Source organism: Mytilus trossulus, unplaced genomic scaffold (assembly GCF_036588685.1).
Source record: "Mytilus trossulus isolate FHL-02 unplaced genomic scaffold, PNRI_Mtr1.1.1.hap1 h1tg000244l__unscaffolded, whole genome shotgun sequence".
NCBI lineage: Eukaryota > Metazoa > Mollusca > Bivalvia > Mytilida > Mytilidae > Mytilus > Mytilus trossulus.
In genome coordinates, this window is record NW_026963317.1 from 1,115,872 (window position 1) to 1,137,268 (window position 21,397).

General features: G+C 31.4%; 1 protein-coding gene across 1 annotated transcript; it reads left to right on the top strand.

Annotated features, from left to right (window-relative positions):
- The first annotated feature begins 10 nt into the window (after positions 1–10).
- Positions 11–21,119, top strand: LOC134701449 (uncharacterized). Its single transcript, XM_063562606.1, has 13 exons — positions 11–163; positions 3,074–3,299; positions 4,237–4,344; positions 4,698–4,802; positions 5,888–6,015; positions 13,274–13,412; positions 14,026–14,202; positions 15,146–15,342; positions 16,256–16,382; positions 16,811–17,104; positions 17,990–18,106; positions 19,627–19,784; positions 20,647–21,119. Exons 1-13 carry the CDS (start codon positions 54–56, stop codon positions 20,783–20,785), a joined length of 2,025 nt encoding a protein of 674 aa, XP_063418676.1. The 5' UTR covers positions 11–53; the 3' UTR covers positions 20,786–21,119.
- Positions 21,120–21,397: the final 278 nt, after the last annotated feature.

Below are 21,397 nucleotides of genomic sequence, written 5' to 3' on the forward strand. Positions count from 1 at the left end.
GGGGAACTAATCAAAATGGATGCGCCCATGAAAATGAACACAAAACTTAAAAAATGAACAATCAGACGATTGTGTTGCTACTTTTATTTTGTTTCATCAGAAGTATTGAAAACATTGAACCAATTTCATCTAAAGTGCAATCTGAACGTGTAGAAAAGTTAAGGTATGAAGATGCAAAATATAATTTTTATTTTTTGGATTGATAATTTAATAATTTATGTTTGGTATTAAAACATAAAAAAAAACACCTACATAATCCAGCAGAGCAAACATAATGTTTGGTATGGTTAAAATATTGATTTAGATATTGTCTTGAAGTTTATATTTATTTCATTTTGAGCAAGGCTTAGAAACTGAGAGAAGGCCATTTCAAGGCATTTGAATTGATACCATAATAACAGATTCTGCCTGAGTTTCTACACAACAGCCGGTGTGGATTATGCTTTTTCCACCAGCACACCGTGGACAACCTTCCCATACCCACTCCAGATAAAATCTCTTTATTTGTAAAATTTTGATTATAATTGCTGATTTTTTCAATTGATTGTACTTGCAAATTGCAAGTCTTTTGATTAAACAAAATAATTTGCATGCCCCCTCCTACATGTCCTATGGGTGGGCAGTGTGGACAAAGGAAATCCACCTGAGCTGTAGTGTAGCACTCTCTGGTGTTGGGATGGGGATTGTCCTTGTAAATATTAAACATTATAAATATGTTAGTGACACATCTCCATTAATCCTAGTGGGGAGTGTACTGATGATGGATTCCACTATACCCTACTAGCAGCTGTTTAGGGGTTCGGATAATGGAGGAATTTACCAGTAGATACATACTATGTACATACATGACATACATCAAATCTGTACATCAATCTTAAACAAATTTTATACTTTTTGGCATCTGACATGTACATGATGTACAGGGCATGACTTCAACGGTTATATCATATCATTATAAAGGTTATAATGTGGGTGACTTCATGAAAAATAATGTAAAAAAATCTTGCCAACTGACATTCAGTAGCAGTATTTTTGGTGCATGACAATGAAATGTATTTCTAGTTTCTTTATGACGATAATAAGGAATCACATTATTTTTTTTCCCATGAATAATAATGACGACAGACAATAAGAAGAGATCTATAACATGATGGGAATACTTTGCTGAATCACAATAAAATCTTAACCAATTTGACGCTGTCTGTAGCAGTAAATGAAACCTGATGGTTAAGGGCATTCCTACCCTCTGTCATCACCATGACTTGGAAAATATGATTTTGAATAGTTGGTGAAGGGCTTAAATAGACTAAATATAAAAAAGAAGATGTGGTATGATTGCCAATGAGACAATTGTCCTCAAGAGACCAAAACGACATAGAAATTAACAACTGTAGGTCACTGTACAGCCTTCAACAATGAGCAAAGTCCATACTGCATAGTGAGCTATAAAAGGCCCTGAAATTACAATGTAAAGCAGATGAAACGAGAAACTAACAGCCTTTAAATATTTATATAAAAAAATTTGTAAGGGTTCCGTGGAACCCAGTGTCTCGCCTACTTTTGCTGTTAATCACACACTCAACAAAAATGATGAAAGAAATCAATAAAAATGTTCCTCTCGATACTATCTTTTGATTGTCAGAAGCTTCTGTACAAGTTTGGTAAAAATTCAGGATAGTTTAAGAATCTTAAAAATGTTTTAAAAACATTAACTGCAGACTTTATGTAATGTTACAAATGTAACTGGAAGAAAAACTAAGTCCATTTATAAGTAAAATACAGAAATGGCATTTTTTTTTTTACAAAATTTACTTCTGGATACTATCTAATGATTAGAAACATGCTTCTGTCCAAGTTTGGTACAAATCCAGGATAGTTTAAGAAAGTTATCAAAATTTAAAAAAAACTTTAACCACAAAGTGAATGTAATGTTTCCTGGCAGAAAAACTAAGTCCATTTATAAGTAAAATACAGAAAAATTGAAATTTTATTTTTACAACATTTACTTCTTGATACTATCTTATGATCATAAACAAGCTTCTGCCCAGGTTTGGTACAAATCCAGGATAGTTTAAGAAAGTAATTAAAATTTTAAAAACTTTAACCACAGAGTGAATATTTCTGGACGCCGCTGACGGAATGTAGGATCGCTATGTCTCGCTTTTTAGACTAAAGTCGAAGGCTCGACAAAAATGTATGAAAAACAAATATGTAAATGTAACACATAAACAAATGACAACCAATGAATTACAGGCTCCTGACTTGGGACAGGCACATACATGCATGATGTGGTGGGGTTAAACATGTTAGCGGGATCCAAACCCTCCCCTAACCTGGGACAGTGGTATAACAGTACAACATGAGAACGATCTACAAAAATCAGTTGAAAAAAATCAATTTTGGATTAAAACCATTGTTAATGTCATCCCAATCAAAACTTTAAATTAAAACTATGTCATGTATGTCATGTATGTGTGAAGAGATCTGTCTACAATTACTTGCTTTTATAACTTTATTTAAACTGAAGGTTATAGTTTGTGTTAGCAGATTTATGATGCAATCACATATATATGTTGACCATTCATTATTTCCTTTATTTGTCGCTCTTTAAATAAGGTTGAACTTATGTGAATTGAAAAAAAATAGAATACATGTATCAAATTGATGCTATACATGTACATGATGTAAGTTAGAAGGTCATTAATTATTATAAGGAGCAAAGTTTTATATGAAAAGCAAAATGGTGTTATGGGGCAAAATATTTTACCCTGTATAGAAGGAAAAAATTCAAGGAGTCCAAACATCTAACACAAATTTGTAAACATGGCTTAAGTCTGTATTTATTTTATCAGGTGTGGTTATAACTTTGATACCCTCTGGACAGCTGAGCTTGCCCACTCTCCATTTGTAAACCTGACTCAAGTTCATCCTTCAATGCTTAAGTCTGTATTTTTTTTTATCAGATGTGGCTATAACCTTGATACCCTCTGGACAGCTGAGCTTGCCCACTCTCCATTTGTAAACCTGACTCAAGTTCATCCTTCAATGCTTAAGTCTGTATTTTTTTTATCAGATGTGGCTATAACCTTGATACCCTCTGGACAGCTGAGCTTGCCCACTCGCCATTTGCTGCTGCTCCTTTGATATCTGATGTTGATGGCAACAGTAAAGATGAAATAATAGCTGCTCCATTTAGTGAAAGTTTTACTGTACTACAGGGACAGAATGGTCAAATATTACACCATTCATCATGGCCAGCTGTCAACCTAGACAACTCTGTCCATGCCAGTCCTTTACAGGTAAGTTATTAAAAACAAAAAATACTGAAGTTATTACATAATTATATACATTTTCATGTTTATTACAGTGACTTTCAAAATTATTTGTGTTGCTGTCCACTTCAATGAAATTCTTCTCAAATGGCAAATTGTTTCATCAAGCATGTCAAGGCAAACTGTTCAACTGGTCAGAAATTAAAAGTTGAAACTTAACACAAGTGTTTACTGTTATAAAAAAAAATAATAATATGCCACAAAACATAAGCTTTACTACATGTAAGTTGAATCTTTTCATTAACAAGTGGTGGACACATGTACATAGAAAAAATGCTCAGTTTTTGTTGCACTTTTGATGGCTATTGTTTGACAACAAAATTAAATGTACCATTCATGCTGGGAATCTGTGTGTTTGTATATTCTACATTGAATAGATGGACAGGGGCGGGTTGAGATATCTAACACCAAGTTTTACCACTCCACATTTTCACACCTGTCCAAAGTCGGGAGCCTCTGGTCTTGTCCTGTATGTTTTTTTTTTTATTTTAGTTCATTTATAAATTTTGAAGTTTAATTTGTAGTCCATGTTCACTGAACTAATGCACATTTTTGTTAATGAGCCAGCTGAAGCCTACCTCTGGGTGTGGGGTTTTCTTGCTGTGTTGAAGACCCATTTGTGGTCTTTGGATGTTATCTTACCTTGCCACTTTCCCCATTTCCGTTCTCAATTTGATCTTTTAATTATCTTTCTGTTTATTTACTAGCTGCATTTCATTCCTTTAATACCAAAATACTATCCCGTCCAGTGGTGGATCCAGACCATTCATAAAGCGGGAGGGGGAGCCTGCTCCAATCAGGCTTATACAATGATTCCCAATAAACCAAATGTTTCCCACAAAAGAATCTGCCTTTGCCTTCTATAAGTTTCATATACATGTAATAGATAAATCTATTTTTACAGTTCGACATTGACCATGACGGAATGTTAGATATCATGTTTACTCTGTCTTCTGGAGAGCTGAGATTTTACTCACCAGATGGCGTGAGGCTGAAGGATAAAACCTATCAGGTATGTCAATTCTGTAATTTAACTTGGCTGGAAAGTCTGAATTTATTGACAAAAGTAAGACTTTGATATGTATCAGATAAACAAAGTTACTAGCATGCATTGTTGCCTAGAATCTAGAAACTGACTCTTAAATAATAATTCGAAAAACGTTCTTTAAGGAAGTCGAACAGGTTTGAAGAGGTGGTCACTTATATAAAGCTATGAAAATCAAATGTTTTCTTTTTAAAGTTGAGATGACCATTGAAGTAAAATAAGATTCTCAAAATGGGGAGATAACTCTTCTCAAATAAAACATGTAAAACAGCAATGCTGTATTATTGAACTTACATGAAATATATATTTTCTGGTTTCAGATAGATCCAGTCTATGTTTCCAAGGCTTGGTACCAGTATGAATTGATATTAAATACTCCAACAATAGATAAATACGCTTTTGTTGAGAAACCAAAAGGAGATGAGGTGAGAATTCTTTTACAGGTTATTATGCAGTATGGGTTTTGCTCTTTGTTGAAGGCTATACAATGACCTACAGAAATATAAAAAAAAGAAGATGTGTTATGATTGACAATGAGACAACTTTCCACAAGAGACCAAAATGACACAGACATTCACAACTGTAGGTCACCGTACAGCCTTCAACAATGAGCAAAGTCCATACTGCATAGTCAGCTAAAAAAGGCCCTGATATGACAATGTAAAACAATTCTAACTAGAAAACAAACAGCCTTATTTATATATTTTGTAGTGGTAAATATTCTGTGAGCATGACCCAAATACATATATACACACCCTTATCATTTCAGACCTTTGGTGTTTGGAATTATATGTTAGAAATTTAAGATTTAATAGCAGTTAAAAAAAGAAGCCAAATAATAAAAAAATCATTACCTGTACATTGATATATAAATTTAAGAACAATAAATTTTGCATAATTTTCAGCTTAAAAATATGTTATCAACTTCAACATGTATTGATAGTACAATCATGCATGCATAATTATGTTCTATCTGCACTTGTTTTGTATATTTACAGTTTGATAGATGTGGTATGAATGCCAATGCCAAGACAACTCTCCATCCAAGTCACAATTTGTAAAAGTAAACCATTATAGGTCATGGTACAGTCTTCAACACGGAGCCTTGGCTCACACTGAACAGCAAGATATAAAGGGCCTAAAAAAATTACCATTCAAACTGGAAAACCAATGTTCTAATCTATATTAAAAAAAAAAAGTGATGCAAATATAAATGTGCATAAGTAAGATTTAATTAAAAATTCAGCATGTAGTACAATACACATGTACACATGTATTGTTTATTTACAGTTTCAGCATGTAGTACCAGTTGATGCACATGTACACATGTATTGTTTATTTACAGTTTCAGCATGTAGTACCAGTTGATGCACATGTACACATGTATTGTTTATTTACAGTTTCAGCATGTAGTACCAGTTGATGCACATGTACACATGTATTGTTTATTTACAGTTTCAGCATGTAGTACCAATAGATGCACATATACATCTGTTTTGTTTATTTATAGTTTCAGCATGTAGTACCAGTAGATGCACATGTGTTGTCAACGCCTGTTTTAGTTGATCTCAATAATGACAAGAGAGTAGAGGAACTTGTTATATCTGTTTCTTATTTCTTTGAGGAAGATGACTTTCTGTAAGTATCAAATTTTTTTAATCTTAGTTCAACTTCTGAAACAAAGAAAAATTATAATCCATTTCAATTAAGATTGGAGTTAAATACTACTGCCATGTGCAGCATTTAAAGCTACAATCTCAGGGTTAAAAGGCTAGAGATACAGTGGAAGATTTTCTTTGACCACTTGACCACCAAAGGCATGATAGATTATAAGAAACAGGTAAACAAATGACATAATAAACCAAAGTTGCCATCATTCCAATGTTTTTTATCAATGGTTATTCTTTATCATGTTTATGATTAAGGTGATCTTTTCAATTACTGTAAATTCATAAATGATTGTGATGTTTTTATAAATAAGACAGTATAAGGTGTGCAATTATAAAATCTTCATACTTTCAATTATAATTATGACATTTAATAGACTTTTCAGTTTTTTTACAGGCCAAAGGGTCACAATGATAAATGCACACATTGGTTTCTGATTTTACTATGATAATGAATAAAAGTAAAACTGTTTCATCAACTTTACCGATATTTTAAATCGGTTAATGTGGAAGTATTGCGCATATCTGTGTGACAGGTTTCCTTGATCTTAATTCATTGATATCAAAGTGTACACAATTATCCAAGTTATTATTTATACTGTGTAGCAAAACTTTATTGTTATATGATATTAAAAAGAGAAGTTGAAATATTTATAAGCATTGAAATGGATCAATAAATTTCATTCAAGAAATAATGCATATACAAAAGAACCTATTTATTAAAACAACCATTATTTTCTGATGATTTCATAAAGATATATAGAAATGATCAAATTACATACTAAAGTGAGGGTAGCAATAGGGTTGCATGTGTCATATTTCACAGTAATTTTTTCAGTCACAATGGGAAAATTTGACTAATTTGCAGAATAAAGTTGTTTTATTCATTGAAGCTGAATAAAGGGCATTTAATCTTTCTTTCTGACATGATACATTGTAGTTGACTTCTACTGTATAACTAAGGAGTTAAGAACCCCTCTTTATTTTTTGGTATTGGGGTGTTGTTTAATCGTCTGAAGTAGGTTATTTCTTTCTTATTATTTTGTATGATTGGAAGACAATGACAGTAAAAAATAAAAAAAAAAGTATTAGTCTTTTTGAAGTATGGCGTATAGACGTACATATAACAGATCAGCCAATGTTAAGCCAAGTAGTCTACCTCAATCATCAGTTTATTGTGATTTCTGTGAATCTAATGGGGTAAATATGTGGAGATGCTTAGATTGTGATTGTGGACCTGTCATGTGTGATAAATGTAAAGACAAAATCCATCCGAAAATTTCTAAGAACCACAAAATTGAGAGAATCGAAGAAGAAGCACATAAAGACACTTCTGGTTGTTTAAAGTTTCATAACATTAAGTGTGAGGAGCATGAGGGTATGTCTTGCAGCCATTACTGTAAAGCTTGCAGTAAAGTCATCTGTTCACAATGCATTACTGAAACTAAAACTCACAACCGACATCATATTCTTGTTGATGAAAAAGATTTTGAGGATAAAAGGCAGCGATTTGAGAATGCACAGAGCAATATTACTGTATGGTCCAAAGATTTGGATAGAATGAAGAATGTGAAAATACAGATAGATAAGACCTTTGATAAAGTCAAACAAAATATTTTGAAGTATCAAAAAGAATTACAAAGTGAGGTTGATAAGTATGCAGATATGCTTAACAAGGAATTGATGAAGCGCCAGAAATTAGTCATGATAGATATTGATATTGAATGCAATGAAATTGAAGATACATTTGAAAAATTACAGAATGCATGTGACATACTTAGTTCTAAACCTTGTACAACTAGTGAAGGTGTTATTTTTTTCTTGGAAAACTTTGATAGTCTGTCTGACTCACTGACTGAAGAAAGGCCTGCACAAGCTGTACGAAAAAGACCGCAGCCTCTACAAAGATATATATGTTTTCCAAAATTTGTGCCAGGCGATTTTTCATTTCTTACTTTTGGATCCTTGAAAGATGCTTGAGCAAGCTAGGCTATTTCAATATTTAAGAGGAAGTTATTCAAGGTATAAAACCACTAATTCATAGCCCCATTGCTTTCTTTGTTAAATTCTGCAAAAACAAAAACAACAGGACAAATGTGCCCTCCTATTAGAATTTCATATACTTCTTAATTAGTGGTTCTATACCTAAAGAATTGAAAATTTATACTGTTTTTACAATTTTGTAGTCCAAGTTCACTTATCAACCTCAGTCTTTACAATTGTAATGTACTTTTAAACATTGATTAAACAAATTATTTTTTATCATTAGTTGATATGAGACTGACAAGTGACTATTCAAATGGAAATTTTGAAAATATAAACTTGTGAAAAATCGAGGAAAAAAAAGAGTTTATTATGGTAGATACTTGTATTGCACTACACAGAGTATGATACAAAAAAGTGAAACCAAAATTTGCATTTTAAATATTAAGGTTTATCCAGCATCACAAACCAATATGACTGCATTCTATTGGTTATTCGTTAAGTTAATGATGACTTTCAATGGTTAACATGATGTACATTTCATCCATGGCAACAGACAATATGATTTCTGAACGTCTGATTTTAAAGATTCAAAAGGTCATATGAAGGTTCCCTTATTATTAAATGGGATGTGCAAAAGACAACAATTCACAGAAAAATATAAGAGAAACCTATTGATTTCATGGTCAAAAGGTCACAGGTCAAGGAGCATAAGTATAAAAGGAAAAGAAATGGACAAATTTTTGTCTGTATGGTAAATAGAGTTATCTTTGCTTTAATAGAACACAGCTATACAGATGAAAAGTTAAGAAGAATTAAAGAACCGTATTTATTTCATTGTTAGTATGCCAAAGGTTAAGATCCAATGTGACATTGTTTTAGAAGTTGTTATTTGGAGTAAAACATGTATGTGTTTGTGTACCATTTTCGTCTGTTGTTTTTTTTCTTCTTTTTTTAGCTATTGCATTGTCTGTTTATTTTTCAACAAATGAGTTTCAATGTCTCTCTGGTATCTTTCACCTCTCTTTTAATAGAAATTTAAAGTACCGGTACATGTGCATTTTTTTTAATAAATAAATGTTGGTTTGGGGATCATCTGTTGGCAGAGCAAACTGGTTCTGATTACTGATATATTCACAAATCAAAGTAATATCTTTTTATTCATGTTATTAAAAACATTGAATATACCATTTGTTTCATTTTCAGCAAAAACGTTTTACATGTTATATAAGACAATAACATAACAACAATGTCACATTAGATCTTAGACTGCTGTACCCATATTTTGACTATTTTATTTATTGTGTCTGTTTAGTTAACACATCATTGTAAATATAACAGAATTTGATGAGACTGTCATCAAAGTGAGAGGTTTAGCGCTATAAAACCAGGTTTAATCAACCATTTTCTACATTTCAAAATGCTTGTACCAAGTCAGGAATATGACAGTTCTTGTCCATTCATTTTTTATGTGTTTTGTTATTTTATTTTGCCATGTGATTATTGACTTTCCAAATTGATTTTAAGTTCAGTATTATTGAGATTTTACTTTATACTTAGGATTATTTAAATGGCTCAATAAATTTCATTCAAGAAGTAAAGATAATAAGGTAACCTTTTATTCCAAAGAATTGTCAGACAGAAAAAACACAACTTTTAAATGGAAATGATCAAATTACATATTTAAGTCAGGGGCAGCATTGGGGTATCATGTACTGTTGTTCACTGTAACCAGCTCAAAATATATAATAAGTGACATAACTATTATTTGAACTTAATGAATAATAGCTTGAAAAATCAGAAAGCATACTAAAGCTGTTTTATTTGTTGAAGATAGGGGCATTTATATCCTCTTTCTTATAAATAAAATCTGATAATATACACTATTGTTGCCTTTCACTCTATGGTCGAATACCCCTCTTTATATGAAACTATTCAGACTTGTCTTCAATGTCTTTAGAAGGTATTGTATTAATTACAAGTTTGTATAACTGAAATGCATTATATGCTAGTAGAATAAAAACAAGGAATATCGAGGATTAGAAGTTTTATAAATATGGCATCTAGATATAGTCATTCCAAATACATATAGAAAGATATGGCAAATAACAGTAGCCAGAAACCAGTATATTGTGATTTCTGTGAATCTAAAGGGATTTGGAGATGTTTAGACTGTGAATGTCAACCTGTTATGTGTGATAAATGCAAAGATAATATTCATTCCAAAATTGCTAAAAACCACAAAATTGACAGGATAAAAGTAGAGTATAAAAACTTGTCTGGTAGTTTGAAGTTTCATAACATCAAGTGTGAAGATCATGAGGGTGTGTCTTGCAGCCATTTCTGTAAAGCTTGCAGTAAAGTCATCTGTTTACAATGCATTACTAAAACTAAAACTCATAACAGACATCATATTCTTGTTGATGAAGATGATTTTGATGATAAAAAGGCTAAATTCGCGAAAGCACAGGGGAATATAATTGAGTGGTCCAAAATTTCAGATAGAATAAAGTATGGGAAAAAAGAGATAGACGAAACATTTGAAAAAGTCAAACAAGATATTTTGAAGCATAAAAAAAAAATACTATGTGAGGTTGATATGTATGCAGATATGCTGATTAAAGATTTAAAGAAGCGCCAGAAATTAGTCTTGATAGATATTGATATAGAACACAATGAAATTGAAGAGACATTAGAAAAATTACAGAATGCATGTGATATACTAGGTTCTAAACCGTGTACAACTAGTGAAGGTGTTGTCTTTTTCTTAGAAAACTTTGATAGAATTTCAGACTCTCTAACTGAAGAAACACCTTCAGAAATTACAATGTACTCAAGATATATATTATACCCACATTTTAAGCCAGGAGATTTTTCATTACTTAAATTTGGATCCTTCAAAGTTGATGAAATAGAAGGATACTATCTCAGCTAGAAAAACGAAATCTAAATTGTTTATGAAACTTTTTAACATGGAAATTGCTACTCAATCTGCCTTTGCTTTGTCACCGGATTATTTGTATTATAAGCTTACGGTAGTATGTAAGAATTAGAACAGTTTTGTAGAAACAAGAAAAGTGCAGGAATCTTATTCAAACTTCAGATACTTTATGATCCAAACAATATAAATTGGAATAATATTTTAAAAGTAATATAAGGAGTGCTTAGACAGTAGAATATGTTATCTTCAAATTTTGCTATGTATTTCATTTAATAAAAGAAACAAATATGGTTTTGAAGGATTTTATGGGTTGATTTTATAATCAATGAGTTTAATGAAACAGCATATCAGTAGTATGTTGTGGGTAGTTGGTCATAGTGTTTTTGTCCTGCCTAGGACATTAGTCAATTGTATGTGAGACATAGAATTACATTTAGGCTATGTCATTAGACATGGCTTAAAATATTTGTGTACAGAAGATGGTACATAAGGATGCTTCATGCCTTATTGTATGCAGATTTTTAAAAGTTTTTCTCTGTCATATGTATCCATCAATTTGACCCCATTTTTATGGTTCCTCAACCACTTGAAAAAATGTATAGATGTGTTATCAACTTATTATGAGTAATATGATAATATTATCTGGTGTATTGGTCAGTACATTCTATACATCCTATCAATGAAACAAACCCTCAAGAAAATTGCATAACTTTTGCAAGGTGCAGGAATCTAATATATGTTCCAAAATTATAAATGATGTCATTGTTAAAGTCATTTTAACGAAATTGGAGTTATCTTTCTTTGTCAATAATTGTAGTTGAATCAACTACAACTGGTCAATGCTAAAAAAATTATGCAAAGCAATATTTAATTTTGCTCCAACTGATAAATCAAAGCCATCTTTACCTTTCAGTGTTAACAAGCACTTTGATTCTCAGATGCTTTGTATAAGTTAAAAGCTAAAGGGCAGCTATGTTTTGTGTATGAAATGATTGTAAGGTATAAAAAAGAAGATGTGGTATGATTGCCAATGAGACAACTATCCACAAAAGACCAAAATGACATAAACATTAACAACTATAGGTCACCGTACAGCCTTCAACAATGAGCAAAGCCTATACCGCATAGTCAGTTATAAAAGACCCGGTAAGACAATGTAAAACAATTCAAACGAGAAAACTAACGGTAGGTGTACATTTATGACTAACTGGTTGTATCTGACTTTAACTTTATTTACATGGTTCATTGGTCAAATTTAACTTTTCATGGTTTTGTCTGTTTATCCGATACTTTAAACAGCAATATATCAACTATCACACATTGGTGTATGGAATGATTGTAATGCTTACATGTCTGTCTAACAGTGTTCATCTTTTCATGGCCTCATTTGGTTCATTGGTCAATTATCAATATCAAGTGTTCATGGTTATTTTGAGTTTCAGATACCATAAGCAAAATGTCAATTATTTTTGGTGTTTGGCATGATTGTGTGGTGTACAAGTTTTATGGTAGGGACAATCTAATCTTGGCTTCATTTTGATGGTTTATTGGTGAATGTACAGTATTGTACGGTAGTTAGATCTCATATACTTTAGCTATTGGCTTACTATATTTGGTGTGTGGTATATGATTGTAAAGTGACCATGTCCGTCTGGTGGCATTTTCAGTGATCATTGTCAGATAATGTTAAGTTTATGTGATACATGTATCAAAACTTTTATAATTAAGACGTTAAACATAAATGTAAAAGTAAGCTAGACATTTCAGTGTACTCTTGTTCTTTAGTGATTTTGTTTTTTCCTGATGTGAATACCAGTATAAAGCAAATTTCTGTACAAAAAAGATACTTATATTTATCCTATCAGAACTGTCATTGTATAAAGATACTTGTATTTACACACATTTTCAGGAAGGTTATGAGATCTAATTAATTGAACATGGCAGACTTTATAACTTGTCAAATTGTTACAATTATTGCCCTTGAATTATTACTTTTTGAAGATCTAGAGATAGATCAACATTGATAAAAAAATCATCGTTTGTAACTTCGTACAGGAGCAATGGCCAGCTCTTACATTATTTATTTTTCCAATTTTATGTGTTTTAACTGAAACAATATAAAATATTTTTATTACATTATATTAATTTTTTATGCAAAAACACCTTGAGCTATTCACGCTTATAGATGCATTGTTTTTTTGGAAGGTCTTTAATTAGTTTTTGTGCTGTATTTTGTTTTGTTTTTTACACCCTTTGAATACTATTTTTACTGTGTATTTTTCATTGAGTAATGTTTTAATTTCAGAGCAAAGGGAAGCAATAAAAAAGAACAGTTAAATGGATTGAAGTATGAAGACATTGGCAAGTTTTTGTTGTCTGGGATAACAGTGGTTAATCTGACAACTTTAGAGCCATTGTGGACCAAAATATTAGACCTAACACAGGTAAATTGTTTTTATCTTCCTTTCCCATGTCTATATTACTCTGCTCAGTCAATCTGTTATTCTCATATAAAGGATTATAGAAAAGACTAGACATTACCAGGGACATCACTAGGTCTAAGGTGAAGTTATTAGCTAAGTCATAATGTATAGGGAGACTTTATCAAGCTTCCTTTTGTCAGGCATAAAACTGTCTCACAGAGGGGAATGACACCAGTAAAAGAAGGATATACAGATTTTAATCAGGTTTTTTTTGTATAGATATCGTAAAATATCAGCTGCTTGACACTGTAAAGCTTTTTAACTCATTGGCTGCTTTTACAAGACAAAAAGGTTCACATTTTGGCTCTCAGCTGATATTTTTCGATAGCAATTTGTAGAAAACTTGATAATCTATACTTATTTTAACAAAATTACCCATCCAAAACCTGTTTTATTACAAAATTTTACTGCTTCACTCTTTAAAATGCACAGAAAATAACTGGCAATTCTAGATGGAAAACAGTACAAAGTTATGCAAATGAGAAATATTGTGATGCATTGAGATCTTATCAAATAGATCTCCCTTGTCTTTGTCTTTGTATTGTATGTTAATAAAAGACTTTTTTCTATTTAGATAACAGCTGAGTTTCCTGCCTACAATCTATTCACCCCTACTGTAGTAGATATTCAGGGAGACTTCTGTTCTTTGGAGATCGTCCTAGGAACATCAGCTGGTAACCTCTACATATTAGACCATACTGGACAAGTTCAAGATGGCTGGCCTAAGTCATCTGGGTCCATTCATGGACAGGTGAGACAAGTTAAATATGCTTTGCCCAAGTCATCTGCATACATTTTTATTAATATTGATATAGACTAAAGGGGAAATAACTCAAACTAACTTTTTGACTTGTGCTTACAAATACTGTGAAGTCATTGACACCATTTTTAAGTATGGTCTTGAGAAATGATGATTGTCAGTCAGAGTAGAAACAAGAAATACCTTTAAAAAAGATATCCGACGTATTTAAATTTGAGTATATGTTTAAAACTATCATTTCGATAGTTAGACACAATTTGTCCTTGGTGGCAACGCTCGTTCACTACCTTCATCTTGTGAACAACAATACTCTAACTATCTAAAAATCAATGAATTACCAACAAAAGAACGTTACAAACCGTTTATCGGTCCTCGTATCTTTCTGTTTACATTCACCAAAACCCTGTGGAAATCACACATGCATAGGTGCATTCTAATAGTCATGTACGTTCGTACAACAAAGTTTACATTAAAAATTATATAATTGTCCCGAATAAACAGCTGTCATGGATGCAAAGAGCTATTGGAGAAACGTTTATTTTAATAAAAATATAAATCTTTGTAAGATCTAGTTCAAATATTTGTAGTTTTTCACTTGCTTGCCATCACGATATAATTAACGAGATGTTTTTTCAAACACAACCAAATCACCCACCATGATAACATTTTGTCCAATCACCGAAAGGATTTTCGAGCATGCGTATTCTGTTGCAATAGTTAAGCACCATTAAGTTCAAAGGGCACAAACCGAAACTATACCTACTACGTCGGAAAAAACATAATGCCTAGATCCTAAAAATCTATATTAAAGCTCTTTCAAAACAGTAACAAGATTGAAAAAGATATAAAAAATGAAAAGGACTAAATGAATAATGACTAACTTAATGTTAAATTCATGAAATCATGTGATTATGCAAAACATTTTGATTTTCAGATAACTGTTGCTGACCTAAATGGTGATGATATCTTAGACATCGTTGCCATAGATACAAGTGGTGATGTCGTCTGCTTTAACTCTGATGGTAAAACTCAGTGGGAGATTCAGATCACAGGGACATCTACGGCTGGTAGTCGGTTGTATGACGTGAACAATGATAATGTGTTGGATGTTATCATTACAACAAATGTTGGGTACGTAATATATTTTAGGGGCGGATCCAGCCATTTCCAAAAAGGGGGTGGGGTGTCAAATCTCCTGCTGGATATGTCACTGTATATCTATTAAACTTTCCAGAATGTTTTTATATCGAGAAATCTTTCTATGGATGGTTCTATGCAAATTTAAACATTTATATAAATGGATATATATATATCTTACAGTAGATTCATTATTATTCATGGGATATTAATTTTCATGGATTTAGTTGGTATAAGTGAACCAGAAATTTAAATAATGTTTAGCAAAGAAGAAATTTAAATAAGCATGAACACTGACTTTGTGAAAAAGTCAAAATCAAATAAACATGACAAATACACAAAAAAAAACAATTTATCCTCAATCCAGGAAAATCACAAAATTTAAGCTTCACTTTATGTTATATTTTGTTATTATACCCCCGCTTTAAAAAAAGGGGGGTATACTGTTTTACCTCTGTGTGACCTTCCGTCAGTCCGTCAGTCTGTCCGTCCCATGAATATTTTTCGTCGCATTTTTCTCAGGAACTACAATACAGGGATTTCTGATATTTGGTTTCAGGGTTTATCTAAGTCAGGTATACCGTGTGATGCCTTTTCAGATTGATCACTTGACAACTTCCTGTTAACCGAACACTTGTATAATTTTACACATGATAGCCAAGTTGAAAATTTTCGTCAAATTTTCTCAGGAACTGCAATACAGGGATTTCTGAAATTTGGTTTCAGGATTAATATAAGTCAGCTATACCGTGTAATGCATTTTCAGATTCATCACTCAACAACTTCCTGTTTACCGAACACTTGCATATTTTTACACTATTAATATTATCCACTTGCGGCAGGGGTATCATCAGTGAGCAGTAACTCACAGTTTCACTTGTTCATCATATTTTCATTTATATTTCAGCGATATATTTGCATTAGATGGCATGAACGGTCAAATATTACCCAACTGGCCAGTACAGTTAGGAAAGAAGATATCATCAAATGTCCTTATTACAAAGATCTCAACAGCTCACTCAACACCTGATATGGTATGGACTTAAATTTATTTTTAAATTGGAAAAAGTTGTCTAAATGAAATAAATAGTATGTTTCCTTTAGACACTTTTTTTTTTTTTTGGTCACTTTAAAACTTTTTTAGGAACTGGGATAAATTGTGTGTGCAAAAACGTCATTTTTTACATAACATTGGAAAAGTTCTATAACAATGGAAGTTTGGAATTAAAAGCGTTGTGAGGCATGAGCTATAACTTTCACATGTTGTCATTGTATGTTGTGATTCCTCATTATCATTTTAAACTTTTACAAAAATCTTCCACTCTTCAAGACTAGTTACAACGAAATTTTTGCTGAATTATCCTTATGGTATTTAGTATAAAGTTTGTGTTTATTGTTCAACAACTTTACTGTGGAATTTCCTAACCTTTGATTGATTATTGTATCTATTTTTACATTTCAGTTAATTTTAACAGACGATGGATATCTACATGTCATCTCAATGGACCTCAAATGTAAAACTAAGTTTACCTTAGGGGAGACAACTCTTGTCCAGTTGTTGGCTCATGACCTTGTGGAAGGGTCAGAAGGATTGGAGATTCTAGTTGCTACTAACGACGGAGCATTGATATGTTTAGGAAGCTCTGAGGGACCAACAGATATATTTATTGATGAAGAAAAAGATAAAGAAAGATTAAAATACAGTTTACAAAGTGAAACAAAAAGTCCTAATGATTTTATATATGGAAGTATAAAGGTATGTGTTATAGTCTACATATAAAAAAGAAGATGTGGTATGATTGCCAATGAGACAACTATCCACAAAAGACCAAAATGACACAGACATTAACAGCTATAGGTAACTGTACTGCCTTCAACAATGAGCAAAGCCAATACCGCATAGTCAGCTATAAAAGGCCATGTCCATCAGACAAGGATCATCTAACCTCAATATAGAAAAAGGAGATGTGTCAATGAGACAGCTATCCACAAGAGTTCAAATGAAATGAATGTAAGCAATTAAAGGCAACTGCACAGCTTCAACAATGAGAAATAAACATTCAGTATAGTCGTTCATAGAGGGCTTACATGAAATATATGAAACACTTCAATCATTTAAACGGCCTAATTTATAACAAACAATTTTTAAAAATATGTGTTGAATTCCATCGGGCTTAAACAAGTTTTTGTGAGTGAAATCCTTTATAATATCAACCAGAAATTAAAAGAAGAGTATTTTTAAATATTTGTTCAAGGGGAGATAATTCATTCCCATTTGTTGAAAATAAATCAATTTTGTGCATTAGTTCATTTCCATTCCTTTTATAAAAATACAAATGAGATTCCAAATTTAACTCAATATCTTAAATAAGTGAAATTTTGACTATATATGGCAGTTTTGTTGTTGTTGTAATTTCCATTATTTGTACTGCTAACTGATTTGTTCAGGGTTTTAAAAATGACTACAGAAGTTTGAAATGTTTCTATCCATGTTTTGATCGTTTAAACCAAGACATCCATGAAAACAACAACAAACACTTTTGTTAATGCTGTAAATCTTTTATTCGTCACTTTTTTAGATTGATAGAAAAGCTTAAGCATCACCTCTATTTTGAAGATCTCTAGACTATTTATTTTTCAGCCTAATCTGTACATAACACAGTACAGTAGAATAGAAGAAGAGGTCACAGGGTCAGAATTTTACCTAGAATATGCTATAAGTGATATGTCAAAGAAAGCAGGTCCATATGAAATTAGGGTAAGTCTTTTTGAGATACGGACTATTCTATATTGTAAGTGTATCATTCTGAATATGCATGAAATATTTGCCACTGGACATAAAGCAGCCAACAATCAATCAATATATTTTAAGTGGAAGAAAAGTTTTATTTTTTGACATAGGTAATGGTCCGTAAAATGTATGAAAAAATTACTTATAGAAATAATATTGGTTATTGGAGATTTTTGAATTCCTATCTCCATTTTAAAAGGATAACCCTTAGAACATTACAGAATGTTACTCACATTGTAAAGGTGTCCATTGAAGCCAGACAATCTAAAATGAGGACTTATTGAGTTTAAATTGATATGGATGGTTTGTTTACATTAAACTTATTAGTGATGCTCATATCAAGACAACTGTAAGCCAAATCAAATGTGAAGTTAAGATGGTACCTAACACTACAGGGAGATAACTCTGTAAAATCAGCAGAATGTTTAAATGAAGTCGTGTTGTTAAGGGAATATTTAAGTCATATGAAACGAGTGAGTGGTGAAAAATAATGATTGACCAATTCTTGAACCAATGCATGTATACATCATAAACTTAGTCCTCTGTGCACGATTTTATCATTATTTTTGCAAATATATCATATAATCGTCAATTTTTTTTCTCTCTGTTTGTTATGATTTACCAAATATGGCTGCTCATTAAATGCCGTGTTTTGAAGCCGAGGTTTACCAATTGTCACCTTATAGTAAACAAATCACATAAAGCAGGGGTATTGAGCATGTGTTTAACATGTATAATCAGATATTTGTTTATTTCAATGACAGATCCATGCGTATTGTGGCTTCAGATTTTTACGAGGAGGGTTACGATCGGGTCACTATTCATACGAAAAATATGTCGGTGAATTGCTTCCTGGAAGCAAGCAATTAAAAATAAGTAAACTTCATCTCAATGTGGACAAATTAAAGAATTTTCCTCAGAAAAAAGTATATGTACATAAGTTGTATAATGAAAACTATCCATTTAGTTATAAAAAACATATGCATATTTTTTTTTAATTTGAGGTTTCTTATGACTTTAAGCTTCTCAATGATCAAAATAAGTTTTTGTCAAACTGCTTTATAACCAGTGTAATTTTTCTGATTAAACCGTTGGTTCAATTTTTTTGATTTTTTTTGATTTTTGTCAAAAGTTCAAAGTTAATACTTTGTCAAAATTTTAAGAAATTAATTTTAGTTCAGGTGTTAGGTACCACCTTAAAAAACAATTCTGGACAGTTGTGTCAAAAACATCCAGGCTATATATGCTTGGGGTTGAGAAAAAAACCTTAGTGTTTTGAATATTTCAGCATAAATTTTTGATAAAACAGTAAAGTTTTAGAAAACATATCAATGATATCACTATAAATCTGTATTCAAATCCCGTTTGATATGAGTGATAAAGTGTATTTGTTCACTGTTTCTAAAACAGTAAAGTTTTAGAAAACATATCAATGATATCACTATAAATCTGTATTCAAATCCCGTTTGATTTGTTCACTGTTTCAGGTCTATTTTGGATTTCATCTGTTACAAAACACCAGCCATGCTGGTCCAGGGGTTTACAGTATAAAAGTTCCTGCCTTTGATGAACCAAGTCATGGACATATAATTGTTGTGATGAGGAATAAACATGGTATGATTGTTACAGACTCATATACAATCAGGTAAGTTCTTACTCATAACATGCAGTGGTAACAATATAGAAATAAAGAGATGTGGTATGCAGTGGTTACAATATAAAAATAAAGAGATGTGGTATGATTGCCAATGAGACTTCTATCCATCTTAGTTATAATGATGGGAATGAGAGCAATTATAATTCACTGTACAGCTTTAAACAATGAAAAAACCTTTGCTATATTGGCAGCTATAAAAAGTTCTGACCTGACAATTGTAATACAGTAAACTAAGGGTCTAATTGAAGAGTTTTTAGATCACTGCTTACTGTTTAATTGGAAACTGAAAACTTATCCTCTTATTTTTGACATAGGTAATGCTCATAAAATATACGAAAAAATTACTTATAGAAATATTTAAAAAGTCACATGGGGGAAATCTGAAAATAAGTTGTTGAAAAAAACCATGAAGCAAATGAACAGATTTCATACGAGTATAATGCAGATGACTAAAAACATTTAAGGAGGCTCGCGGGTATAAGATTTTCTAAAAATAAATCAAACATTTATTTTTCATTACAAATTTATTTATTACCTTTAGTAGTTGTTATCATTCCAAAATTTCAATTTGTGTTGGCCCCAGGTGACTTTATAAATCTAGATATCATTGAAAAAGCTCCCAATTATCTCCCTTTGGTACAAAAATGCGATTTGATTTTTCCCAGTGATGACATTCAGAAATGCAATCATGTCTCCTGCTACGAATGCAACATACCTTTTATGATTTTAAAAGATAACAGTTGGAAAGATTAATATATAGGGCAATGCAATACTTGATTTTGGTAATTTTTAAATTTTTACTTTGTTTTGTTTTACTAACATTTCATTGTGTTTTTTCTTATTTTTTCAGATTTAATCGTTTAATCATGGAAGACTTACAGTGGTTATTAGTGACACCATTTATAGCAATGTTAATTATTTTATTAGTTCTACATGGATTTCCAATGAAAGACTTATTACCATATACACATCAATCCAAAACCAGATAGCACATGGCTTTCAATAGGTTAATTTTATAATTTATGTACAATTCCATCCAATGAAAGGTTGTCTTGGAAAATATTAAGATAAGTGCTACAGAGATAGTCAGTGAGAAACTGATATTTTTTATATATCAATGTAAAACAAGATAGAATAGGCTTTAAGTTTTGAACTTGCTATCTGTGAATGTTATACAATATTTTTGAAAATGAAGTTTGAAGCCTCTTAACATTGTCTCTACCCTTTTTTGTTCCTATCTTATTCATCTTTTTCTTATGTTTTATAGAAAACTTTTTTATTTTTAAAAATAAAGCTGAAAAGGTGAGGAATTTAAACTACAGTCATGTTTTCATTGATAAAAACAAAAATTAACAGATAATTAAATGATAGAGTGGTTTATTTTTTGCTTTTAGTGTCGAAAATATACCTTATTCATTTCCTTTCTTTATAACAACAACCACAATACTTTATTTTTAGAGGGTAACATATAAATACTGTTATGGTCCGAGATCCATCTAAATCAGTTAATAGATGTTAAAAGAATGTAGTTAAATAATTATTTTCTTCTTTATTTTTTTCCATTATAATAACCTGGATTATACTCTGACATTTATTGATAC

Bases quoted from the DNA above. Each gene is read 5' to 3' on its own strand.
- LOC134701449 (XM_063562606.1), top strand. From the start codon at position 54: ATGAACAATCAGACGATTGTGTTGCTACTTTTATTTTGTTTCATCAGA. The intron at 3,300-4,236 runs GTAAGTTATTAA...CTATTTTTACAG, and splicing joins TCCATGCCAGTCCTTTACAG to TTCGACATTGACCATGACGG. The intron at 4,345-4,697 runs GTATGTCAATTC...TTCTGGTTTCAG, and splicing joins TGAAGGATAAAACCTATCAG to ATAGATCCAGTCTATGTTTC.